At 39.2% G+C, this 27,995-nt stretch overlaps 1 protein-coding gene and 1 pseudogene across 1 annotated transcript in view; both read left to right on the top strand.

Moving 5' to 3' along the window:
* Nucleotides 1-20,730, top strand: part of LOC102495309 (sperm surface protein Sp17-like) — a 22,670-nt pseudogene extending 1,940 nt beyond the window's left edge.
* The window catches only part of SCLT1 (sodium channel and clathrin linker 1), a gene marked incomplete at its 5' end in the record, with an annotated part of 110,892 nt that overhangs the window by 77,928 nt on the left and 4,969 nt on the right, over nucleotides 1-27,995 (top strand). The window contains 2 exon segments of the mRNA XM_014589590.2: nucleotides 21,175-21,253; nucleotides 26,065-26,160. Of these exon segments, the coding sequence (XP_014445076.1) occupies nucleotides 21,175-21,253; nucleotides 26,065-26,160 (175 nt within the window).

The raw sequence follows: 27,995 nt of genomic DNA, 5'->3' as shown, positions 1-27,995 counted from the left end.
CAGGAATGCACTTGGTTAGTTGACAGAAAAAGAAATGGGGTGTAAGTGAAGGCAGTAGGCGTATGAGATCAGACTTAGGCAGGGTCCTTTGTTAAGCAAGGCCACTACAGCAAACGAACTGAAATCTTAGGTAGGGCCTAAGCTCAACAAAGATAAATTTTCTTCATCACATTACAAGAACTTATTAGCTGTCCTTTCCCAGTTGCCAATCTGGAAAAACTTTGGCAGGAAGGCTCTTCCACCCACTAGAGATTCCACCATGTAGGGCAGGTAGTTTTTCAGTATCACTGGAACAGGGATGGAAGAGGAACACAGGCTCTTAATTAACACAGCTTCAGATAGATGGGCAGATAGATCAACCGACTGGTCCCACTTTCTTTTTCCACCATTGGCCTGAACTAGTTGTACAGATCCCATATAACTAACCGCAGCCACATAGGTGTTTGGAAATGTATGGAGCACATGGAATGTTTCATGAATGGGATAATGGTTACATCACTGGATACCCATGTAGTCAACCAAAGTTTGAGTCCTAGACCCAGCAACTTGAAACTCACACTGGTGCCTGTCTGTGCATACCCAAAATCCCGAGAGGAGAATGGAGGAGAAGAGATTAAGGTGTGGCCATCACCCTGGGGGGTGATTTCTCTCTTTCTGTCTCTCTGTCTCCCCTTATCTCTCCAGCGAGTACATGAACCCTATAGCAAAACCTCTCTCTAAAAACAAAAGAGTTAAATGTGAAAGAAAGATTCTAAATGATTTTAAGAGGAGTCACTCAGAAACCAGCAGGGGGCATGGTGGTTAACGCACTGGACACTCCCACATGGTCGACCATCGTTCAAGTCCTGGACCCTAGTGGCTTGCTTTCTCCCTCTCCACCACCCCACCCCCAATCTCTCTCTGGTCAAATTAAAATAAATGAATGATTAAATAAATAATTTTTTTTAAAAAAAGAGGAATCAGGACCAGCAGTTGGCATAATGGCTATGTCACTGGACTCCCATGTAGTCGACCGTGGTTTGAGTCCCAGACTTGGTGGCTTAAACTCACGCCAGGCGCATGTGCTTGCGTGCCCAAGATCCTAAGAGGAGAATGGAGGAGAAGGGATTGTGCATGGCCATTCCCCCAGGGGGGTGATTTCTCTCTTTCTGTCTCTCTGTTTCTTTCTGTCTTTCTGGTGAGCGCATGCACCCTATAGCAAAAACCTCTCAAAAAAAAAAAGGAGTCACTCAATCTGATTTTTTATTAAAAAAAAGAAAAAAATCCCTCTGGCTGCCATATGGATATAATGAAGGCAGGAACCACTTAGAAGGCTTTCCTAAGAGTCTTGTTAGGAGATGATGGTGACTTCAACTAAAAAAGAGAAAAATGGATTAGCTGCAAGTCTTTTTTTTTTTAACTTTAGGGATAATAAAAGGTGCTGATGGATTGGATCTGCAGTTTAAAGAATAAGATCAGAGTCCAGGGTGGTTCTGGGGCTAGTTTGTACATGCTATTTCTTTCTATAGATGTCCACTCCCAGTTGCCAACCTGGAAAAATTTCTGTTTTCCAGATCTAACTCATGTATCATTTTTTTTCTGTAAGGGCTTCTTTATTCTCCTGACAGGTTGAATCTTTCCTCTTCCTACACTCTCATACCACTCAGCTGTTCCTTTTCATGGCAGTTACTGAGTTGTGTAATTATCATTTATGTCTGTCTCTTCTACAAGCCTGTGAGCTAACATCTTACCTAAAATCTAAATAAATTACCAAATAAAATCATATTGAATAAATGCATAAACAAAATGAATATACAAAATGTAATATTGTCCAAATATTTCGTATTTCTCCAACACCATCTCTGTCTCTCTCTCTCTCTCTGTGTATGTGTATGTGTACATATATGCGTATTGAATTACACAGCATTTGAGCCTAAGAAGTTCTCTTCACTCTCTAAAATGTTATAATTTCCTGGCTGTACATATGTAATATTTGGCTTCCATAACTTTTTTTTTGAGCTGGGGGGTGTTGGTTTTTTTGTTTTTGTTTTTTTTTTTAATTAACAGGATGAGAGGCAGCTGCAGGTACTGGCAGATTACAAAATGCATAATTACTAAAAGTAACTGGAGCATATTATAGTATAATTCAACAGGAAAAAAAAACATCTGGCACATGCTATGTTAATTTGTCATAAGAGAGTTTCGAAGAAAGCGCTGCTGCAGCTGGCAGATCCATCATTTCCCAGAGATGAATAGTACACCTTTTGTTTTTAACTCTCTCACTTGGTATAGAATGGAACCTTATGTGATTTAATCTTCAGTCATCACTGAAGGACTTCATGCGTTGAGAGAGTTTTCCTTTGTGCTATATCAACCGAAATCTACGTGGCTCATCCTTATCTTAGACTGTGCCTCAATAATAACAGGATGATCTGAGCAATTACACTAATTCGCTATAAAGCCTAAGGTACTCGCCCAGACTTAAACCTCTTATCCCATGCAATAAGGAACCACAATTCCCCTCGTGTGTTTAAGGTATTTGTGGTGTTTTCAAAGACAAAGACATTGTAAGGGAAAGCCTGGCTTTTACCCTTATGACCATAACATTTCAGCTGGTGGGTGAATTCTGATATCCAGAATTGAAGGCCAGGTAGAGCGCACGTTCATACTCTTTCAGTATGGACTAGGACATTGATTTCTAAGATAGAAACAAACAAAAAAAGGGGCTAATTATTATTATTACTATAAAAAACATCTTCTAATGTTGAAATCATCCATATTTTTGGAAATAATGTGTATTTCCAACTCTACTGAACATTTCCATAGGTGCTTCAAAGTTAGTATATTCAAATTTTAACCCATTATTTCACCCTACCAGCTGTTATTTCATCCGATCTTTCCCATTTCAGTAAATGGAAATGTTATCTTCCCAGTGACTCAAGCAGAACTCTGGGTGTGACCCTGAACAACTCCTCACACCCTAAACCCAGTGCCATTAGATCTACCTTCTAAATAGCTCTTGAATCTCTCCAGTTCTCTCCAATTACTATAGTTCGAGCCATCAACCCTGCTCACAGAGCTACTGCTGTACCTCACTAATCTGACTAGTTTTATTTCCTTATTATTTTACCTGCTGTAATCAGCAAGATTTTCTGATGCTCAAATGTAATCATGTTACTTCTCTTGTTAAACTACTTTAGACCCAGGACAGCAAGCGATGTGGTTAAGATGCTGGACTCCCACATGGGCAACTACAGTTCAAGCCTCAGAATCAGAGTTTGAAAATCACACCAGGCACATATACACACATACATTTCCAAAATCTAGAGAGGAGAATGGAGAAAGGATCGTGGTACGGCAGTCTCCTCTGGAGGCGTGTGTGTGTGTGTGTGTGTGTGTGTGTGTGTAGGAGTGTGATTTCTCACTTTCCCTCTCTCTTTCTCTCTCTAGTGAGGACATGTACCCTATGGCAAAAACCTAAGAAATAAAAAAATTTAAAAAACTTAAATCCCAGCTGGGGCGATGTGCTCTAGGCTCCAGACACTGCTGTTTGGCAGGCCAAGGCTACGTGGGAGGCCTGGATTCAATTCCTGGCCCACCTTGGGGGAAAAAAAAGAAAGTTAAGTGTGGTGTGGTGTGGTATAGTCCCAGCTACTAGGGCAGCTGAGGCAGGAGGATCTCAAGTCATGGCTAGTGTATAATAGAAACATAGCAAGACCCCGTTTAAAAATATATACTACCACACCAGAAAATAATAATAATAATAATAATAATAATAATAATAATAATAATTTTTAAATTGTTTTCAATTTAAAAAGTACTTCAGCATATCCCCAGTATACTCAGGGTAAGTATTAATTTCCTGTCATGACATTCAGGATCCTTTGTGATCAGTATTTCCCTGCATTTCCAATTTATTCCTCTCTCTCTCACCCCTACCCCCACCTCCTAGTAACAGTCTGTATCCCATTTATACTGAACCTCTTTCAGTTTTCAAAATTTATTATCCTTTTTTATTTCTTGGCCTTCACACATGGATTTGATTGTCTGTAACACTCCTGTTTTCCTCCCCCGCCTTTGTCCATCTTACTTCTATTTATCTTTCATATATCAGCTTAAACACCCACTTCCTCTGGAGAGACAGCTCTAATCCCCTAATCCTCCATATGCGTTCCCATAGCACCCAGACTTTTTATAGTATTTACTACCTATACTTTATGCCTGGTCGCTTCCCAGTATTTCTAGTAGTCTGTACGTTCCACTTGCCGGTTACTGGATCTTGTTCCTGCTAGTACCTAGCACAGTTTATGGCTTGTAACGGGCACTCTTCAGTAATTATTGAAAGGATGAATTTTGTAATTCCCCCAATCATCTTTTAAGATAAACACAATTAAATATTGTAAGAAAAAATTACCTTTTCCATGTAACTTTGAGTTAATTAATTCTCTAAAGAACTATTTAAAATAAGCTTCCTGGGGCCGGCAAGTGGCCTGGTGGTTAAGATGCTGGATTCCCACATGGCCAACTGTAGTTGGAGTCCCAGACCTGGTGGCTTGCTTTCTCATTTTTCTTCTCTATCTTTCTATTTGCCTCTCCCTGGTAAATGCATGTGCACTATAGCAAACAAAATAATAATGATAATAAATAAAATTAATAATTTTTTAAAAAATAAAATAAGGTTCCTATGAATAATCTTTATAAATAAGCTTTGGGGGGCCAGCTTGTGTCATGGTGGTTAAAGATGCTGAACTCCCATATGGCTGACCACAATTCAAGTCTTGGACCTGGCAGCTTGCTTTCTCACTTTTTTTCTCTCTCTTTCTCTCTCTCACTTTCTTTCTCTGATGAAATTAAATAATAATAATAATAATAGTTAAATAAATAAATAAAGCTTTGGAATACATTGGTTTTCCTAGCAGTTGGCCTCCCAAATTTATTATACTACCTGATGGCTATTTTGAAAATACAATCACTGAATTATCTCATTAGTTTTTGTAAGAAAGCAAGTAGTTAGGAAAAACTGAAAAAGCAAGATGTAGGTTATTAGGAATGTTATTGAATGAACTAGTCAGCCATTCTGTGGAATTCAGTATTGGGTCATTGGAAGGGTCATGGCATGTTTTTTTATGTTTTTCTATGCAAAAATGCGTCATGACTTTTCTGATAACCCAAAGAAATTTGCCTAAGCTAAAAACCACCTTTCTTTTTCCAGGTACTGTTCTAAGCCTCATCTGTGTAGCTTTTTCTTTAGAGCTTTCATTCTAGTGGAGAGAGGCAAATAGCAAGGAAGTAAACCAACAAATAACTAAATCATTGTAGATCATTTCAGTGTTATTAAGAAAATAAATGAGGTGATGAGGTAGGAATGACTGGGACAGGGGGAGGATCCAGACAAGCTGGACAGTTTCCCAAAAAAAGTAGTCTGGAAAAGGTGATATCTAAATAGGCCTGAAAAATAAGAAGACAAAGACTGGAAAATATTTCAGGCAGATGGAAGAATAGCAAGTACAAAGCTCCAGGGTTAGGAAGGAATCCACCTGCGTGATTAGGTGGAGCACACGAGGGACCATGCAGTGAGATCGAGGAGCTAGGCAAGGATCGGATCACGGGCAGACTATTGTCAGTAAAATATGTAAGTACGAAGGTCCAAAGCGAGCTGCGAAAGTCACTGGAGGGTTTTAAACATGTTTAGATCTTTTAAAAGACCATTTTGACTGTTGTATGGAAAATAGACTGGGAGGAGGGACAAAAATGGAATCAGGGAGGCCAGACATTAGAATATCATGGTATTGGGGGGGCCAGCTGGTGGTATAGTGGTTAAGGTCTCACATAGCTGGCCGCGGTTGAGTTCCAGACCTGATGGCTTGGCTTGGCTTGCTTGCTCACTCTCTCGCTTTCTCTCTCTCTCTCATCAAATTTAAATAATAGTAATAAATTTAATTAAATACTTTTTTTTTTAGAAAAAAGAATATCATAGTATTCCAGACACTAGATGATCATGGCTTAGAAAAAGGGTGTTTTTAGTGGCAGTGGAGAGAAAGAACTAATCTATATTGGAGAAAAGGGGGCACTTTTGAAATATACTAGGGAAATAGAACAGGACTCACTGATAAATCAGATACAGGGGATGAGGAGAAGGGAGGAATCAAAGATGATACCTAACAAGATTGTACTTACAGCCACAGAGTAGATACGGAATCTTAGAGGGAAAGGGAAGATGGAAAGGAAAAACCTGGAACCATGGCCAAATGAGAAATTCTTTGAAACCCTGGGATGAATTTCCTTTTTTAAGAGTCAGGTGTTCTGAAGCCATGCTAAAAAGTCGAGATCACAGTTTTTGCAGATACTAACCATTTTGTCATATATTAGCATTAAGTAGCTATTCTTCAGAAAAATCCTCATTTTGCCTTGTAATATTGATATGATGTCACAGATAATGCTTTACTAACTAACATCTCTTGTAATCCCAACTTCAGAGGAGAAGAAGATTTAGTTGAGAAAAATGTTTTGATGTAAGGACTAGGAATGACCCCATTTTTTTTTTTTATTCAATCACTGTACTGCCTTAGGAATATTAATCACTTCTTTGAATCTCAGTCCATTTACAACGTAAGAATAGTAACTACTTTGTAGCCTTGAAGTAAAGATAAGGTTAGCAAAGGACTGATATCCACTTAATCAACTAATGAGTTAACCAGTGAACTATATTCCCGTACAAAGCACGCCAATCAGTGCCTAAGGCATTCTTCATGCGCCTCTAACTGACTGCTCTGTAGGGCCGTTTTCTCAGGCCCCATGAACAAATGTCAGTATGTTAGTTCCCACCATGTTGTGCCAGTTGTACTTGTTTTGGAAATACATAATTCAATCAAATACTGAATAAACCACTCATATTTGAGTCCAAAAGTAGAAATTTATTATTTCTTTTAAAACCAAGAGGAGGGCCAGTCCCATGGCCTAGGATTCAAGGGAGCCAGATCCCACATGAAACTATTCTATTCAAATTCTGGAGCTGGTGACTTTAAAACTACTCCAGGCACATGTGTGCATGTCCCAAATCCCAACCAGGTGGAAAAATGGAGAAGGGATTGTGGCATAACCATGCCCCATTAAGGGGTACTTCTTCCCTTTCCCTTTCTGTCTGTCTCTGGTGAGACCATGAGCCCTCTGACAAAATTTAAAAAGATAAAAAGTTGAAAATTTTGGAGTGTTATTGGGTATTATTGAATGAGGTATGGACAAATCAACTTTAAAAATATAATTATTGGGGACCAGCAGTTGGCATAATGGCTATGTTGCTGGACTCCCTTGTAGTCGACTGCAGTTCGAGTACCGCACCCAGTGGCTTAAACTCACACCAGGCATGTGTATGTGCATGCCCAGGATCCCAAGAGGAGAATGGAGAAGAAGGGATTGTGGTGTGGCCATCCCCCCTGGGGGATGATTTCTCACTTTCTCTCTGTCTCCCTCTGTCTTCCTGGTGAGTACACATGCCCTATAGCAAAAACCGCTCAAAAAAATAAATAAATAAATAAATAGGGAACCAGCAGTTAGCGTAATGGCTATGTCGCTGGATTCCCACATAGTCGACCGCAGTTCGCGTCCTGGACCTGGTAGCTTAGAACTCACACCAGGCGCGTGTGCATGCGTGCCCAAGATCCCGAGAGGAGAATGGAGGAGAAGGGATTGCGGCGTGACCATTCCCCCTGGGGGATGGTTTCTCGCTTTCTGTCTCTATGTCCCTCTCTGTCTGTCTGGCGACGCACGTTCCCTATAGCAAAAACCTCTCAAAAAAAAAAAAAAAATATATATATATATAATTATTGTACCACATTAATGAAACCAAAAGTAAAAATAACTGTAGAAGATACATTATGACTGTAGTTTGAGTAAGGAAGATGTTAAACATTGGAACACTCCAGCAAACCCATCCTTTATGTTAAAAAGAAAGAAAGAAAGAATGAATGAATACGCACACACACATACACACACACACACACACACATACATACACACACACACACACACAAAAAATGATATATTCCAGGCAAAAAGCCCAGAAAAAATTTTTCCTTCCTTAGGCCTCACACCTCTTAGAAAATCTGACAAAATCTATAGGCCCTCTTCCCAGAAAAGGTAAAAACACACCATCTTGCATATGGTTTCAGGTTGCTTGTGAAATACCCAGTGCCTGTCTGAGTCTGCAGACTGGAGCCCTTGACTTTTCTTCTCACCTCTCACCTCCTGCCGCCATGGGCTGGAGAAGTGCCAATTTTAAGCCTGGGAAAGTAAAAGTAAACTAGTCAGGACAGTGGGAATACTTCCTGTGGTACTGAATGATCCTGACAACCCACAAATGGCCTAATCTGATGACTTATCACTATTGATTATAGTGTTTTGTTTTGTAAAGCATTTAAAGTTCATGTTGTTTTGTTTTGTTCTGTTTTATTTTTTAATTTGCCAGAGAGTATGTGTGCTCATCAGAGAGAGAGAGAGAAAGCAAGAAGTCACCACCCTTCCCATGGGGCATGGTTACCCTACAATCCCTTCTTTTCCATCTCTCCCTCCTTTTGGAATTTTGGATCCCCATGCTTATGCACCCAGCATGTTTCCCAAGCCACTGGGTCTAAGACTCAAACCATATGATTGGCCATGTGGGATCCAGCCTCCTCAACCACCAGGCTGTGGGTTAGTCCTTAAAGCTTTTGATAGAACATAAATTGTTTTGTTTGTAAATTGCTTAGTAAAATTTTACTTACAAAATTACAAAGAAATTATTTTTTACATCTGAATTTATAACTCTTTTATAGAGGGATCAGCAGATGGCTTAATAGTTACTTTGCTGGACTCCCATGTAGTCAACCACCATTTGAGTCCTAAACTCAGTGGTTTAAAACACACCAGGCGCGGGACCAGCAGTTAGCATGGTGGCTATGTCGCTGGCTCCCATGTGGTTGACTGCGGTTCAAGTCCCGGACCCAGTGGCTTAAAACTCACGCCAGGTGCGTGTGCGTGCATGCCCAAGATCCCGAGAGGAGAATGGAGGAGAAGGGATTGCGGCGTGGCCATCCCCCCTGGGCGGTGATTTCTTGCTTTCTGTCTCTCTGTCTCTCTCTGTCTGTCTGGCGAGCGCATGTGCCCTATAGCGAAAAACCTCTCAAAAAAAAAAAAAAACACACCATGTGCATGTGTGCCCAAAATCCCTAGAGAAGAATGGAGGAGAAGGGATTGCGGTGTGGTTATCCCCTCTTGGGGGTGGGGCATGATTTCTCACTTTCTCTCCAGAGAGCACATGCACTCTATGGCAAAAACCTAAAACAAACCAAAAAAAAAAAAAAAAATCCCTAGTGTTTTATCTCTGTCTCTCTCTGGTGAGCAGATGTGGCCTTTGGGAATTTTTTTTTTTTTTAAAGAACCATAATGTCATATAGAAACGGGAAATGTACCTATCTCAGTGCCTTCTGGCAGGCTACACTTAAATCATCCCTGATAGGTCAGAATGTTTCTGTTTTTTAAATTTTTCAGAGCAGAGATTATAAGCTTTACTTGGCAAGTGTTTAACTGTAATACCACTGTGAAACTTTCAGGAAAGTCTTATTTAATGTTTATCCTAAATCAGTCATGATACAAGGAACTCTCAATTATGTTCTCTAATGAAAGGAAAATGTCTCCTAGATAATACAGAGTTGGATCATCCTCCTGGGCCTCTCCTTTATCCCTGCAGTGAAATATTCTGACAGGTTATAAGGAACTGCAAAGCACTGACAGGCAGGCTCTAGGAAAGTCTCAGAGGATAGAGTTGGCAAAAGCACTTTTCTCTTCACCCTTTAATACCTTCTAAAATTTCTTGCAGAAGACATCCCTAAGATTGAAAAAAAAATCTTAAATGAAATATAACTTTTTTTTTTTTTTTCTGAGAGGTTTTTGCTATAGGGCATGTGCACTCGCTGGAGAGACAGAGGCAGATAATGAGAAATCACCCCCCCCAGTGGGGATGGCCACACCACAGTCCCTTTTCCTCCATTCTCCTCTCAGGATCTTGGGCACACATGCACATGCACCCAGCGTGAGTTTAAGCCACCGGGTCTGGGACTCAAACCGCAATCGACTACATGGGAGTCTAGCAACATAGCCATTATGCCATCTGCTGGTCCCAATATATAACCTTTTTTTTAGCCACTTCAAATTCTTTATAGAAAATAGAACATAAATCAAAATAAATAAAAATAATCTATCTAAAATATCCTTTTATGTTTGATTCCTCAGTAAATGTTTGTTGAACAAATAAGGAATTAAATTTTCTGTTAAATTTTTTATAGACATTTAATTATAAGTCAGCAAGTATTTATTGAATCTGTGTGTACAAAGCACTGTGATAAATACTGTGGAAACTAGAAACAATCTTCATTTTAAGGTTCCTTTCTACCTGGGGGAATATGTGTGTGTGTATGTTTGTACATGCATGTTTACACATATATATATATATTTGTGTGTGTGTGTGTGTGTGTGTGTGTGTATACACCAGTAATTAGCATTATAATGCAGGGCTAATAAAGATTTTATACATAAAATGTTCAATGTGGGAAGAGAACTGTCCGGATTAAAATGAGCTGGAGGGGCTGGAAGGTGGCAAGGTGGTTAAGGGCGCTGGACTCCCACATGGCTGACTGCAGTTTGAGTCTCAGACCTGGCAGCTTGGTTTTTCACTTTCTCTCTCTATCCCTTTCTATTCAAATTAAAAATAAATAAATAAAGTTAAATAAAATCATTCTTTAAAAAAAAAAAAGAACTAGAAGGAGGCATACAAAGAAATTAGGAAAGGGTGAAGTCTTAAAGAATGGGCAAAATTTGAATGAGAAATCTAAAAAAGGGAGAGAAAGAAAGTAACACAAACATGAACTGAAGGTGATATATACATGGTTTGTTTCAAAACAGCGAGAGCCCAACTGAAATGCAAGGCTCCTAATGAAGACAAGGCTAGAAAGATAAATTATATAACATTTGGAGAAATTGGGGCTATTTTGTCCAAAACAGAGACCCAGATTATTGCTTAAGGAAGCAAATACTAAAGTGGTGTTCTAGAAACACTTATGCTAGTGATAATGTGGTTAGAGGGGGAAAGCCACTGTGTTATTTGAGTACTTCTGTATACACTGTGCTGAGTGCTTTACATATATTTTTCTTTCTTTTTTTTTTTAAGAGTGAGATTTTTGCTCGCTCATGGACTCAACGGAGAGACAGAAAGTGAGAAATCACCCCACCCCACCCCAGGGGTGATGACCACGCCACAATCCCTTCTCCTCCATTCTCCTCTCGCTATCTTGGGCACGCACACACCTGCAACCAGTATGAGTTTGAAGCCACTGAGTCCAGGACTCAGATGGCGGTTGGCCATGTGGGAGGCCAGAGACATAATCATTTTGCCATCTGCTGGTCCCAACATATATTTTTCTACTTATAAGAACATATCATCTGCAGTCAAGGGTGGTTAGACTTGCTCTTATTTCTTCACATTCCCCAATTACTGTGGGTAGGATTCCCAGTACTACATATGTTGAATAAGAGTGATGAAGGCGGACTTCATTGTTGTTTTAGATCTTAGAGGGAATGCTTTCAGTTTTTTCTTATTCAATGTGATGTTAACTATAGGGTTGTCATGCGTTTATTTTTGTGTTGTGATGTGTTCCTTCTAAATCTAACTCGTTGAGAGTTTTAGGTTGAATTTAACCACATGATTTGTCTCATCTATTGAGATGATCATATGACTTTTGTTCATTTTTTAAAAGGTGATATGATCCATTTATTTATTGCCATATATTGAAACATACTTGCATCCCTGGTATAAATCCCATTAGCCAAGGTATATGACATTGTCTTAAACATTTATTCATTCTATCTATCTATTTATTCGTTGTGATTTTCAAGATGTTGGATCCAGGACTAGAACCACAGTTTGTCTCATGGAAATCAGCGCCTTAACTACCACACCTGCTGGCCAGTGCACGATATGTTTAACGTGCTGTTTAATTCAGTTTGGTAGTATTTTGTAAAGATTTTTCATCTATATTCATCAGGCATATTGGGATGTATTGATAGTTTTTTTGTTGTTGTTGTTATGTCCTTGTTGGTTTTGATATCAGGGCAGTTCTGGCTTGGTAAAATTATTTTAGAATATCTCCCTCTCAATTTTTGGAATTATTTGAAGATTGGAGTTAGTAGAGGCCGGCAGGCAGAGTGGTGGTTAAGGGCATTGGACTCCCAAGTGGCTGACTGCGGTTCGAGTCCTGGACCTCGTGGCTGGCTTTCTTAATTTCTCTCTCTCTCTCTTTCTCTCTCTCTCTCTCTCACTCTGTCATTCTTGGTCAAATTTAAATAAATAAATAAATAAATAAATAAACAAACAATTATATAAAAAAGTTAAAAAAAATAATTTTTTTTTTTGTGTAGACATGTTTGCGAAAGGGTGTATGTGCTCACCAGGAAGGCAGAGAGAGACAGAGAGATAGAAAGCAAGAAATCACCCCCTAGTGGGGATGGCCATGCTGCAATACCCTCTCCTCCATTCTCTTCTTGGGATCTTGGGCATGCACGCACACATGCCCAGTGTGGGTTTAAGCCACTGGGTCCAGGATATGAACTGTGGTCAACTACATGAGAGTCTAGCAACATAGCCATTACGCTATCTGCTGGTCCAAAAAAACATAATTCTTAAAAAAAAAAAAAAAATTAGAGTTATGTTTTTTTCTTTTCTTAAAAGAATTATTCAACTTTATTTATTATTATTATTTTCCAGTTTGATGAGAAAGAGAGAGAGGGAAAGTGAAAGGGTAAGCCACCAGGTCCGGGACTCAAACTGTGGTCGCCCATGTGGGAGTCCAACCCTTTAACCACCATGCTACTTGCCGGCCCAGAGTTAGTTGTTTTCTAAAAGTTTAGTAAAATTCAGTAGTAAAGCCATTCATTCTTGCACTTTTCTTTGTTAGAAGACTTTTATTACTATGTCAGCTTCATTGCTCATTACTAGTCTGTTCAAATTTTCTGTTTCTTTGAGGTTCAATCATGATAGTTTGTATGCATCCAGGAATTTATCAAATTGATTAATACATATTCCAATTTGTAGGTATGCAGTTGTACATTATAGTCCCTAACGAGCCTTTGTATGTCTGTGGTATCAGATATAATGTCATCTTTTTGTCTCTGATTTTATCTGTTCTTTCTCTTTTTTTCATTTTTTGTTAAGAATTATTCATTTTATTTTATTTATTATTATTATTTAAGTTGACCAGAGAGAGAAAGCTTCCAAGTCTGGGACTCAAACCATAGTCAACCATGTGGGAGTCTAGCACTTTAACCACCATACCACCGACAACCTTTTCTTTTTTTTTAAACATCTATTCATTCATTCATTCATTCATTGTGATTTTCTTTGTTTTTACAAAAAATTATTTATTTGTTGTAATTTGATCAGAGAGAGACAGAGAGAAAGAGAGAGAGAGGGAAAGCCAGAAAACAAGCCACCAGGTCCAGGATTCGAACCATAGTCAGCCATGTGGGAGTCTGGCACCTTTAACCACCATGCCACCTATCAGCCCCTTCTTTGTTGTGATTTTCACACCACCAGGTCCAGGATTCAAATTGCCATCAGCTATGTGGGATAGTGCCTTAACCACCACACCACTTGCTGGCCCCTTTTCTGTCTTTTTGTTAGTGTAACTAAAGATTTGTTGATTTTGTTTTTCTTTTCAAATAACTACCTCTTTGTTTCATTGATCTTTTATATTTTTTTAGTCTCAGGGTTTTTTTTATTTCTCCTCTGATTTTTATTATTTCTTTCCTTTTACTAGTTTTGGGTTTGGTTATTCTTGTTTTTCTAGTTCCTTCAGTTGTATCATTAGGTTACTTGAAATCTTTTGATTTCTTTAATGTAGGTACTTATTGCTGTAAAGTTTTCTCTGAGTACTACTTTTGCTATATATTCCATAGGTTTGGGTATTTTGTTATTATCTTTTTATTTACTTTATGTCTTTTCAAAAAAATTTGCTGGAGGGGCCAGCAGGTGTTGTGGTGATTAAGGCAGTGGACTCTCACATGGCTGACTGTGGCTAGAGTCCCAGACCTGGTGGCTTGAAAATCACACTGGGCACCTGTATGTGTGTACCCAAAATACCAGGAGGAGAATGGAAGAGAAGGGATTGCAGCATGGCCACCCCCCCCTTTCCCCGGGGTGGGAAGGGGGCAAATTCTCACTTTCCGTCTATCTCTCTCTATGGCAAAAATCTTAAGAAAAGAAAAAGGTCAGAGGTTGATTGTGCTCACCAGAGAGAGACAAAGAGAAAAGGAGGGGGGAAAGCAACTCTAAGGGGGCATGGGCACACATGCACACATGCCTGGCATGTTTTTCAAGCCTCTGGGGTCAGGATTCAAACCACATGGTTGACCATGACAGTTCCCTTAGCCACTAGGCCATGGAACCAACCCTAGTGTCAGGGTTGTGGTTTTATTTTTTGTTTGTTTTATTAAGGCTTGTTTTGTGGCCTCATATATGGCCTATTCTGGAGAATGTTCCATGTGCCAATGAAAAGACTGCATTCTCCAGCCATGGATGAAATGTTTATTGGTATCTGCTACGTACATTTGGTCTAGTGCATAGTTTAACCCCAATGTTTCTTTGTTGATTTTCTGTCTACATGATATCTGCTCTTGGGAGTGATGTGTTGGGACCAGCAGTTAGCATAATGGCTATGTCGCTGGACTCCCATGTAGTCAACCGAGGTTGGCGTCCTGGACCCAGTGGCTTAAGCTCACACCGGGCACGTGTGCATGCATGCCCAAGATCCCGAGAGGAGAATGGAGGAGAAGGGATTGTGGCGTGGCCTTCCCACCTGGGGGGTGATTTCTTGCTTTCTGTCTCTCTGTCTCTCTCTGTCTATAGGGCGTACATGCCCTATAGCAAAAACCTCTCAAAAAAAAAAGGGAAAAAAAGGAAAGTGATGTGTTAGAAGTACTCAGCTAATATTGTAGTTTATCTTTCCTTTCAGACTTAATAATAATTAGTGTACATAATTAGGTGGTCCAATATTGGGTGTACGTATACTTACTATTATACCCTCCTGTTGATCTAATCCCTTTAACATTACAAAATTATGGAATTATGTAAGTTAAAGTTTTCAACCTAAAGTTTATTTTACCTGATATAAATATAGTACTCTTCTCCTGGTCACTTTTGGTTTTCATTTGCATGGCATATTTTTTTCCATCATTTCATTTTCAGTTTATATGTGTTCATGCTGGTGAGATGAGTTTCTTGTAGGCAGCATTTAGTTGGGTCTTGTTTTTAAAATCCATTCAGCCAATCTGTATCTTTTAACTGGGGAATTTAATCCATTTATGTTCAAAGTTATTATAATAAGTTAAGAGCCTACCCTATCATTTTATCATTTTCTATTTTTGTCTCATCCCCCCTTATTGTTTATCTTATTGATAGTTTTATATATTGATAAAGTTTGATGACTTTTTTCTTTCTCATTTATGTCTGCTTTAAACAGTGAATTTTATGTTTTTACATACTGTTATGATGATAGAGTCTTTTCATTTCTACATGTAGTACTGCCTTAAGCATTTCTTGTAAGGTTGATCTAGTAATGAATTCTCCTTGTTTGTTTGTCTGAGAAAGTCTTTATTTCTCCATCATTCCTAAAGAATAAGTTGTGGGGTATGGTATTCTTGACTAGCAGGGTTTTTTTCTTTGAGCATTCTGACTATATCATCCAATTTTCTCCTACCCTGTAAGGTTTCTACTGAGAAATCTGCTGTTAATCTAATGGGAATTCTCTTATTCAATATATGTGATGTGATATATGTCTCTTATTGTTTTCAGAATTTTGTCTTTACTTTTAATAGTTTGACTATGATATGCCTTAGAAAAGGTTTTTTTGTGTTGAGTTTATTTGGGGACGTTTAGGCATCCTGGATTGAATGTTCATATCTTTACCAGGACTTTGGAAGTTTTCTGCTATTATTTTATTAAACAGGTTTTCTGTGCCTTTTCTTGTCTCTTCTTCTTCTAGGACTCTGATGATATGAATATTGGTTAATTTAATAGTGTCCCTTAAGTGTTGTAGGCCTTCTTCATTCTTTTTGCTTTATTATATATTTGTATTATTTAAAGTGACTAATCTTCAAGTTCACAAAATCTCTTTTTAGTAAGATATTTTTTGCCATAAAGTGTATGCACTCAGGAGAGAGAGGGAGAGAGAAATCACTGCCGCGATCCCTTCTCCTCCATTCTCTTCTTAGGATTTTTGGGCACGCATCTACATGCACCCCTCTGATTTTCAAGCCCCCAGGTCTGGAACTTGAACCATGGTCAGCCATGTAGGAATCCAGCACCTTAACCACCATGCCACTTGCTGGCCCCATAAATTTTTTATTCTCCTTATTGAAGCTTTCAGTTGTTTGTTGTTGTTTTTTTCATTTTATTTTATTCATGAATTCTTCAGCTCCAAGATTTCTGTTTGTTTGTTTTTTGTGATATCTATCTCTTTGTTGAATTTCTCATTCAGATCATGAATTATTCTTCTTCATTTCATTCAATTGTCTATCTGTATTCTCTTGTATCTCACTGAGCTACCTTAAGATAATTATTTCAGATTACCTTTCAGGTATCTTATAGATTTTCTTTGCTTTGGGATCTGTTACTGGAGAATAATTATGTTCTCTGAAGGTGTCATATTACCTTGCTTTTTCATGTTTCTTGTGATCCTATTTCTAAATTTGTGCATCTGGTAAAACAATTGCCACTGCTAATTTTATAATGTGGCTTTCATAATGAAAGACTCTTTCTTAGACATGGGTCTTAGGATGTCAGTTGGGTGGAGTGTGTTTACTTTGGTTCTGTGTGGATGTAGTAGTGTAATGTCGGTGCAGTTTCTTCAGCAGTAGTCACTGTCAGCAATGTCTATGAGTACCTGAGTGGTCTAGGCTACAGGAGTTTGTGGGACTGGTCTGCCAACTGGGACTTGGCTCTTTTAAAAGCAGGGCAAATTCACAGGTGGACAATGTCTCTCCAACTCAGGGCTAAGGGAGGGTTGCCAGACTGTTTCAGCATGCCACAGGTAGATAGGGCAACTCCTGGCACTGACACACAGTTGGCCATGAAGCAGCAGCCTGTTTTGGCAGGCTGCAGGTGAGCAGAGCCAGAAGATGGTGCTGCACAGCAGCAGTCCGGGTGGGGAAGGACAGAACATGGATTGCACTCTCTCTCTGTGGCAATGTGGTAATGTGGACTCCAGGGGCTCCCCAAATAGGACTCGGGCCTATGAGGACTTGAGGCATCCATGGCATCAATAGGAGATCTTGGGGACCTCCCACTCACCTTTTTCCTGGCACAAGAAATTCATTTTTTTCTAAGGTGTTCCCATTTGGGGCAGGGGGGCTGGTGTTTGTCCTTCTTTCTATGTCCATCCTGAGTCATGAGGCACCACAGCCTCTCTACCACAACCCTGCTATACACCAACATTTCCTCAAATACCCTGAGTGAATAGCACCTGTTTTTTTTTTTTTTTTTAAGGTGTTTGACATAGGGCACACGTGAACACTGGAGAAAGACAGAGAGAAAACAACAGGTCATCCCAGGGGGATGGCCATACCACAATCTCTTCTCTTCCATTCTCCTTGGGGATTTTGGACATGTACACACATATGCCTGGCTGAGTTTCAAGCTACCAGGTCTGTGATTTGAACCATAGTCCACCATGTGGGAGTGCAATGCCTTAACCTGCTGGTCCCCTACTTTTTTATAATTTAATTTTGGTTCTTTTTAGTGGGAAGAAAGTGGGCTCCTCTACACAGCCATCTTGCCAAAATTCTGATTAGGTTATATATTTTATTTTTAAAGAATTGTTTTATTTAACATTACTTATTTATTTATTTTAATTTGACCAGAGAGGGACAGAGAGAGAGTGAGCAAGGGAAAGTGAAAAAGCAAGCTGCCAGGTCCAGGACTTGAACCAGTTGGCCATGTGGGAGTCCAGTGCCCTTAACCACTACATCACCTGCTGGCCACTGATTTAAGTATTTTCAAGATCACATTGTATCCACTTTTTTAAAAAAAGTAATTATTTATTTAATTTTATTTCTTCATTCATTCATTCATTTTAATTTGACCAGAGAGAGATACAGAGAAAGAGAGAAAGTGAGAAAGCAAGCCACCAGGTCTGGGACTCAAACTGTGGTTGGCCATGTGGGAGTGTCCAGCATCTTATTTTTTTTTTTGTGGAGAGGTTTTCACTATAGGGCACGTGCGCTCGCCAGACAGACAGACAGAGACATAGAGACAGAAAGCGAGAAATCATTCCCCAGGGGTGATGGTCACACTACAATCTGGTCTCCTCCATTCTCCTCTCGGGATCTTGGGCACGTACGCACATGCGCCCGGCATGAGTTCTAAGCCACCGGGTCCGGGACACGAACCGCGGTCGACTACGTGGGAGTCCAGCGACGTAGCCATTACGCTAACTGCTGGTTCCTGGAGTGTCCAGCATCTTAACCACCACCTGCTGATCCCCCATTGTATCGACTCTTAACCTAGGATGTTGAAGTAATCTCTAGCCAAGGGCAATATAATGCTCATGTCAAAAAGTAAAAAAGATGACAGTTCCCTACATAAGATCATTTTAGTTAGTGATGCATAAAGGAATTGAATGAACAAAATTTAGCTTATACAGGACCAAAACACAAATACCAATTATGAATATACTGTACTGAAATTACGTTAAAGCGATTGTTACCTTAAAATTCCAAAAGTTGGGCACACCTAAGAAGTGCTATATAATATATGAATTATAAAAATGTATGTAATTAAGAAGAGTAGCTTGGGGCTGGCAGGTGCTGTGGTTAAAGGCACTGGATTCCTACATGGCTGACCACAGTTCAAGTCCTAGACCTGGTGGCTTTCTTTCTCCCTTTCCCTTTCTTTTTCTCTGTCTCACTCTGATCAAACAAAAAATAGTAACAAATGAAATTAAATAAATAAATATTTCTTTTAAAAATAGAAGGGGGGAACCAGCAGTTAGCATAATGGCTATGTCGCTGGACTCCCACGTAGTTGACCGCAGTTCAAGTCCCAGACCCGGTGGCTTAAGCTCATGCCGGGCGTATGTGCGTGTGTGCCCAAGATCCCAAGAGGATAATGGAGAAGGGATTGTTGTGTGGCCATCCCCCGCTGGGGGGTGATTTCTCACTTTTTGTCTCTCTGTCTCTCTGGCAAGCACATGCGCCCTATAGCAAAAACCTCTAAAAAAAAAAAATATATATATATATATATGTGTGTGTTTTCATTTTGTGTTTTTATTGTGGTAAAATACACTTAACAGAACTTTACCATTTTCAAGCCAGCCCATGGCACAATGGTTAAGGTTTAAGTGGTTAAACCCACATGACCATCTACACATTTTAAGTCTTAGACCTAGTGGCTTGAAAAGTATGCTGAACACACACACACACGCCCTCTGGCAAAAAAAAAAAAATTATATTTAAAATAAATTATGATGTTTAACATTATAATAAAACTTTTAGTTGTGATAAATATACATAAAACAAAATTTATTGATATCATCTTAACTATTTTTAAGTATGTACTTCAATAGTATTAAGTACATATATATTGTACAACAACCTTGAGGATATATGCGCATTTTATTAAAAAAAAAGTGTCTTTCACAATGTGATCTATTAATAAGTGAGTTTGGGAGATCAGCAGGTGGTGGGTGGTTAAGGTGCTAGACACTCTCACATAGCCAACTATGGTTTGAGTTCCGGACCTGGTCTTTCTCACTTTCTCTCTCTCTCTTTCTCTCTCTCTCTCTCTCTCTCTCTCTGTCTCTCTGGTCAAATTAAAATAAATGCATGACTAAATAAAATTAAATAATTCTTTAAAAAAATAAAAATGACCATCACCTCCAGTTGGAAGAGGAGAGGAGGTACCATGGCCCGGTCTTCCAAAGATATCAATTCCATTCTCCAACACCCACTACCGAATTCCCCAAGAATATGGGAATCTTCTCGAAGGGCTGGCTCACGAGATTCTGAGGGAGCAACCCAACAATATGCCAGCTTTTCCAGCAGCCTATTTAGAACCTTCTGGAGAAGAGAGAGAAAACCAGCTTTGATCCAGCAGAATGGGGGACAAAGATAGATGAAGATAGATGACCACTTCTATAACAACCATACATTCAAGGAGCAAGAACCACCTGAGAAATGTGAGTCTGAACAAGGAAAGTCTCTGACGTCTGTGTAAGAGGAAGAGATACAGTCACCATCTTAGAGTCTCCTGAGGAAGAGAAGGGGAAGGAGAATGTTGCTCTCAAAATCCAAGCAGCCTTCCGGGGACACTTGGCCAGAGAAGGGTGAAGAAGATGAAATCAGATCATCACCAGGATGAGGAAGACAAGTGATGACCCTGGCTTTGACCTCCAGAAAATGGAGGAAATCATCTAGACCCATCAACCTTGTTGTGATGTCCATTTTTTTTCTTGGTAAGGGAGATTTGATGTTGTAAAAATCATTCGTGAGCATCTGTTTAATAAACATGCCATTGAGACAGGCCAAAAAAGTAAATACATACGTAAATAATAAAAATAAAAACGTGTTTTATAAGTGAATTTGTGCCACTCACAGGGTCTCACTTCCAAGATGACGAAGTCAAGAAGGAACAACAGCCATGCCACGTGCAGCCTACTTGCTACACGAACTGTGCCCTATGTGTGCCCAAAGACAGGGCTGCTGAGTAAAGGCCCAAGCAAGTGCCTTCAATGCCTATGTGCTCCCCAAGCTGTGTGTGAACTGCATTACTGTGTGACTTGTGCCATTTGTAGCAAGGTAGGTAGGAACTGATCTCGTGAGGCTCAAAAGGACAGAATGCCTCCACCTCGATTGAGACCTGCAGGTGCTGCCCCTCACCCTCCACCAAAGGCCATGTAAGGAGCTGAGGCTTTAAGGACTGAAGAACTGTCCTTTTGGAAAAAATAAAATGCAAATTATTAAAATAAATAAAAACAAGCTTATTTTGTACATTGAGATATTTTTGTTCAAAACATGAGCATGTGGCTCACTAATAAATAATTCTCTTCTACATTTTAAACAATTATATTAATGGACTTTTTCTTTTTTTCCTTTTCTCTCTCACTTGATGAATAGGAGTGAGCTGAGTCGACAGAAACTTCATACCCAAGAGCTGCTTTCTCAGCTGGAAATGGCAAATGAAAAGGTAGTTGAGGTAAGATAACGACTCCCCTGGGAAGTCCTTTGTACTGCAGCTTGATACACATGTTAGAGAATTTTACCTGAGCCAAATCCAAATTAATTCTCTACTTGGAAATAACCATACAGAAATCATCCATAACCCTGAAAGTGCACACATAATACAATGTGAATAAAAGCTTTGAAAATCAGTGATTCATTATATGCAAATGATAAAAGGCAGAGGCCTTATTTCAGTTTTACCAGGGGGACTTGTACAACATCTCAGAGAATCTGCTAGGATCTTCTTTATTACTATTTATTTTTAATAAATTTCTATTAATATTTTTAGCTCATTCCTTTTGTTTTAATTCATCACAAAAGACACATAGAAAATGCTTAGTGGAATATCTGAAAATATTTTTAGATTAATGTCTCAGAAGTAAATTTAGCTAGAGTTCTTTATTTATTTATTTATTTGAGGTTTTACCAAAGTAAACAATTGGCTCAGCCACAGTGGCGCCCTCTGCTAAGATGCTGCTTCTTGGAGAGCCAGGTTCAGTTCATGGCCCAACATCAAACAGGCTGGATGCAGTAATATGTGCCTGTAATCCTGGCTGAGTGGAAGGCAGGGACAGGAGAACCACACCACGCGGAGACCTTGTCAGAATCAATCAGTCAATCGCTCTCTCTCTCTCTCTCTCTTTCTTTCTCTCATAAATAAGTAAATAAATAAACAACAAACTTTAGAAAAAATCAGGCCAGGCAACAAATATTCTGTTTTATTTTAAAAAGTAAACAATGTCTGGATTATGATTGGGGCTTTCTAGAATTCTAGTCCTTCATTTGACATTTTAACTTCAAATGCATTTGTTGGAATTCCATTAATAGGGCAGATAGTCCACTATCTCTCTGTGGTCTATTACAGAAGCCATAGTGAAATTATTAAATATCATGGAATTATAAATGGATATTAGCCATTTAGAAAACAATTTTAAAATAGCCATTAAAATACTCTTGTATTGGGACCAGCAGTTAGTGTAATGGCTATGTCACTGTACTCCCATGTAGTCGGCCACGGTTTGAGTCCCAGATCTGATGGCTTAAACTCACGTCAGGCGCGTGTGTGTGCGTGCCCAAGATCCCAAGAGGAGAATGGAGGACAAGGGATTGCGGCGTGGCCATCCCCCTAGGGGGTGATTTCTCGCTTTCTGTCTCTCTGTCTCTCTCTGTCTGGCAAACGCACACGCCTTATAGCAAAAACCTCTCCAAAAAAAGAAGGAAAAAAAAAAGCGGGCAGGTGTCATGATGGTTAAGGCCCGGGACTCTCACAAGGCCGACTGTGGTTTGAGTCCCAGACCTGTAGGCTTGCTTTCTCACTTTGCCTTTCTCTCTCTGGCCGAATTAAAAAATAATAATAATAAATAAAGAGACCACAGTTAAAGTTCCAGACCTGACAGGTTGCTTTCTCACTTTCTTTCTGTCTCTCTCTGGTCAAATTTTTTAAATGATAATAATAAATAATATTAAATAAGTAATTCTTTAAAAGATAATACTAATAGGACCAGCAGATGGCATGGTGGTTGAGGTGCTGGACTCCCACATGACTGACCATGGTTCAAGTCCTGGACCTGGTGGCTTGCTTTCTTACTTCCCCCCACCTCTATGTATATCTTTCTCTAGCCAAATTAAAATAAATGAATAAATAAATTAAATAAATAATTCCTTTTAGAAAAAATAATAAATTCAATTAAATTAATAAATCTTTTTTAAATTGTGAAAAAAAAAATTAAAGAATTATTTTATTTAACTTTATTTATTTTTAATTTGACCAGAGAGGGACAGAGAGAGAGAGAGAGAGAGAGAAAGTGACAAAGCAAGCTGCCAGGTCCAGGACTTGAACCACAGTCAGCGATGTGGGAGTCAAGCACCCTTAACCACCACACCACCTGCCGGCCCCTAAAATTGTGAAAAATTTAAAGGAAGGTAGTCAACACAGTAATGTTAATATTATTGGAAGATCAAAAGCAACAAAATGATCTCTTGAAAAGGACTGTTTTCATATATTATGATATACCCAATCTGAACTGTTCCTTAATCACAGTAGCAGCATAGAAAAATGTACATTCTACATAGTCTGAGTATGGATGTGAAAACAATTGTTACAAATGATAGGATTCCCCCCCAATATATGACGTGCCTCTTAAATTCTAAGATGACATATTTAAACATCATAAATTGGAACAACCAATATGGTTCTCTTCATAAAATTTAATTTTGCTTTTGTGCATAATAACAAACATAATATAATTTTAACAGGATACTGTTATTTCAGTATTTATATTATAAGACATGACATTCACTCTTATCACTTATATGTTAGGACATAGGAACTACCTATAATAGTTCCTCATAAAAAGGGCTTTTTCTAGCTATTCCTTACTGTGTTTATGTTAATTATTTCTATTTCAGACAAGTAACATTAAAAGCTACATAACAATTTCAGCTGTACAAAAATACTTTTCCTCAGGAGCATGTTATAACCAAGTAAATGTAGAAAGAATTAACACTTTTCTTCATTCATAGAGTATTTGAATTCTTCTGCACTACAGGATGCTGTGACATGTTCGTATTCGTGATGTCCGTGTAGTCCCTGCTGTGATACAGCATTCCAAACTAGGTGACTTAGACAACTGAAAAACCATTGTCTCACGGTTCTGGGGGCTAGAGTACAAAACTGAGAGGTAGCAGTGTGCGTTCTGGGTGGCGAGGGCGAATCTGTTCCATGCTGTCTCAAAGTTTCTGGTAACTTCAGGTGTTCCTTAACTTGTGGATTGTGTTCTCTGTTTCTGAATATCGTCTCTCCCCCTTTTTTTAAGGAAAAAGAAAGAAAGAAAGAAAGAAAGGAAGGAAGGAAGGAAGGAAGGAAGGAAGGAAGGAAGGAAAAGAAAAGAAAAGAAAAGCTTGAATATTGTTCCTAAATTGTCCATTTAGATATCCTCTTACAAATTGGCCCTTTAAGCCTCTTGCTCATTTATTTTAAGGTTTTTGCCATAGGAGTGCATGCACTTGCTGGAGAGGAGAGAGCTAGAGAGAAACAGAGGAAAATGAGAACTCACCCTCCCTCCCAGGGGGATTGACACACCACAGTCTCTTCTCTTCCATTCTCCTCCTGGGATTTTGGGCATGCACTCACATTCACCTGGCATGATTTTCAAGTCACCAGGTCCAGGATTTGAACCACAGTTAGCCATGGGAGTCCAGTGCCTTGATCACCATCTCATCTGCTGGCCTCTCTTGTTCGTTTTTAATTTTAAATTTTTGTCAATTTTTTTTTAATTCATGGAGAGTGTGTGTAGGCCCCTCCACAGGGCCTCATCGCACTGTGTTCCCTTTCCTCCAGTACTCCAGCCTGTGGGATCCTGGGCACTTGTATGCATGCCTGGTGTGTTTTGGGCTGATCAGGCCAGGGATTCAGATTGCCACGTGAGATCTGGCATTTCTTGAGCAGTATATTACTGCTGAGCTGGAACTGGTCCCCCACTGTCTTCCCTCTGTACACTTTTGTCTCTGTGTCTAAATTTACCTTCTTTCTGAAGATGTTAGTCATAAGGATTATGGCCCATCTTGATGACCTCATATTGACCTGATCTTGCAAAGACTATTTCCAAATAAGGTCATATTCACAGGCTTTAGGGGTTGGGAATTCAGTGACTTCTAGGAGGCACAATTCAACCCATGACAATGCCAATAACTCTCTTGACCCTCTTAGCCTCTCAAGTATGCAGATATCTTGAGGAACATTGGGAAACAGAATGCAAGGCTGCAGGTGGTATGGAATTGGATTCCAATTGGCCGACTGCAGTTCGAGTCTCAGACCTGGCAGCTTGCTTTCTCACTTTCCCTCTCTCTCTCTGTAGTCAAATTTAAAAATAATAGTAATAATGATAAATAAATAAATTTTTTAAATATATTTATTTTTATAGAATTATTTTAATTTTATTTATTACTCTTTTTTAAATTTGCCATAGGGCACATGCACTCACTAGAGAGAGGCAGAGAGGGAGAGAGAGGAAAGTGAGAAAGCAAGTCATCAGGTCCAGGACTTGAACCATGGTTGACCATGTGGGAGTTCATGTCTTTAACCACCATGCCACCTGCTGGCCCCAAATAAAATAAATAATTTTTTTTAAAGGAACAGAATTTGGGACCAGCAGTTGGCATAATGGTTATGTTGCTGGACTCCCATGTAGTTGACCACAGTTCAAGTCCTGGACTCAGTGGCTTAAACTCATAGCAGGCGCATGTGCCTGCATGCCCAAGATCCGGAGAGGAGAATAGAAGAGAAGGGGTTGCAGCTTGGCCATCCCCCCCAGGGGGGTGATTTTTCGCTTTCTGTCTGTCTCTCTGTCTTTCTGGTGAGTGCATGCACCCTATAGCAAAAACCTCTCCAAAAAAAAGGAACAGAATTTATCTGAACCCTACTAAAGCTCAGGTTGTAAGGTCTAGCAGTCCATGTTTTTACAAACTTTCCAGGTGGTTCTGAAGTAGTGACCTAGCATCTCAAAGTTAAGAGATCAGAAATTGAGCCTATTCTTCTGACTCTTTGCTTTGGATTTTTAAATTCACTTTCTTTGCTGGCATGCAGGGAAAAAAAGAGAATTTACTAAGAATGTAAAACGAACTTTGTACCTTGAAGCTCACAACTGGAAAAATGTAAACTTGAAGATATTTTCTTTGTGGTCTGTAAGTGGTAATTGTGTCCAGATTCACCATTGATAATTCCAAAAACATCTCCATGTCACATACAGATTTCTAACTTGTTTGTTTTCTATTTCCTTTCCATAGAATGAAAAATTAATTCTAGAGCATCAAGAAAAAGCCAACAGACTTCAAAGACGACTAAGTCAGGCAGAAGAGAGAGCTGCATCGGCTTCCCAGCAGGTAGGGAGCATCCTCATTATCCCGAGATAATGCAGTCTGAACAGATCAAAGACACAATAGGTTCCTCAGAAGTTCTCAGAGGACTAGTTATTTTACTTTCACTTGATTAACCTATTTAAAATTACTCCCTTCAATATCTGAGGTTGGAAAAGTAAACTTGAAAAACAAAATAAACATCAGTATCCCCCACTTGACCGCTACATCTAGGACTGTCCAGTATGCTAGCCACTGGCAGAGCCAGCTGTTTACATTTAAATTCATTAAAATGACATAAAACTAAAAATTGACACAATCAGTCCCAGTAGCCAGATTTCAAGTGTTCAGCTGCCATGTGTAGCTATGGCTAGCATATCGGACAGTGTGCATTCAGAACATTCCTGTCGTCACAGGAAGTTTTATTAGACAACACTGGTCTAGAATTATGTCCTGCCTAAAAATAGGCTGATTTTCACTGATAGAGTCAAAAATAGATAACATTGCTTTGAATGTAATATTTCAAATTGCACTGCTTTTTTTTTTTTATTTTAGTTTGAAAGTGGAAAGAAATTGCTTAGTTTGCAGGTTAATTTCATTAGATGCAAATTTGTATATGACCAAATGAATATAAAATGCAATATAAAAGTTGTCCAACGCAAAATAGAGTAGAAAAGGTAGAGACATCACTTAAATACGAAGGGGTAATTTCTCATAGTACCTATATATCATATAAATAAAATAAACCATTTGTTCTTTTTTTTTTTTCCCCAGAGAGATTTTTGCTATAGGGCACATGTGCTCACAGGAGACAGAGGCAGAAAGTGAGAATTCACCCTTGGGGGGGATGGCCATACCACAATCCCTTCTCCTCCATTCTTTTCTCAGGATCTTGAGTGTGCATGCATGCACACATGCCCAGCATGAATTTCAAGCTGCCGGGTCCGTGACTCATACCGCAGTCGACTAGTTTGGAGTCCAGCAATGTAACCATTATGTCATCTGCGGGTCCCAAACCAGTTGTTCTAAAGTAAGAGCAATAGTCCCTCTTGTAAGGAACAAAGAGAGACCAGTTCAGTGATTATAAAATTAGGCTAGAAACAGACAGTTAAAATGGATAGATAGGGACCAGCAAATGGTGTAATTGTTATATCACTGGACTCCCACATAATCGACCATAGTTCAAATCCCAGACCTGATGACTTAAAACTCACACTGGCATGTATGCATGTGTGCCCAAACTCCCAAGAGGAGAATGGAGGAGAAGGGATTGCAGCACGACCGAGGGGTGAATTCCTCTTTTTCGGCCTGTCTCTCTGTCTCTCTGGTGAGTGCACATGCCCTATAGCAAAAATCGCCCAAAAAAAAAAAAATAAAATAAATAGTACAGGCAGACAGCAAAAACAAATCAAGTTACTCTATTGTTAATTATATTTGGTTATAAATGTACTATAGTAATATTCTTAGCTACTACAGCATCTTGTACATAGTAAAGCAGCTCTAGTTACCAAATTCCATTTATGTTCATGATTTTCATAGATTTTATTTATTTCTACTTATTTTGTTTTTCTAGTGATTTTTGAATTAGGGTGCATGTACTTGCCAGAGAGACAGAAAGCGAGGAATCACCCCACAAGGGGCAATGGTCATGCCACAATCCCTTCTCCTCCATTCTCCTCTTGGGATTTTGGGCACACATGCACACACACCCAGCATGAGTTTTAAGCTACCTCACCCAGGATTTGAACCACAGTCAACTGTGTTGAAGTCTAGCAACGTAACCATTTGCTGATTCCGATTTTATTTCTTAAATAATTATTTAATTTTATTCATTATTATTATTAATAATATGCTATAAAGCA

Source organism: Tupaia chinensis, unplaced genomic scaffold (genome assembly GCF_000334495.1).
Source record: "Tupaia chinensis unplaced genomic scaffold, TupChi_1.0 Scaffold000362_1, whole genome shotgun sequence".
NCBI classification, from domain to species: domain Eukaryota; kingdom Metazoa; phylum Chordata; class Mammalia; order Scandentia; family Tupaiidae; genus Tupaia; species Tupaia belangeri.
This window is presented reverse-complemented; position numbering and strand designations above follow the sequence as displayed.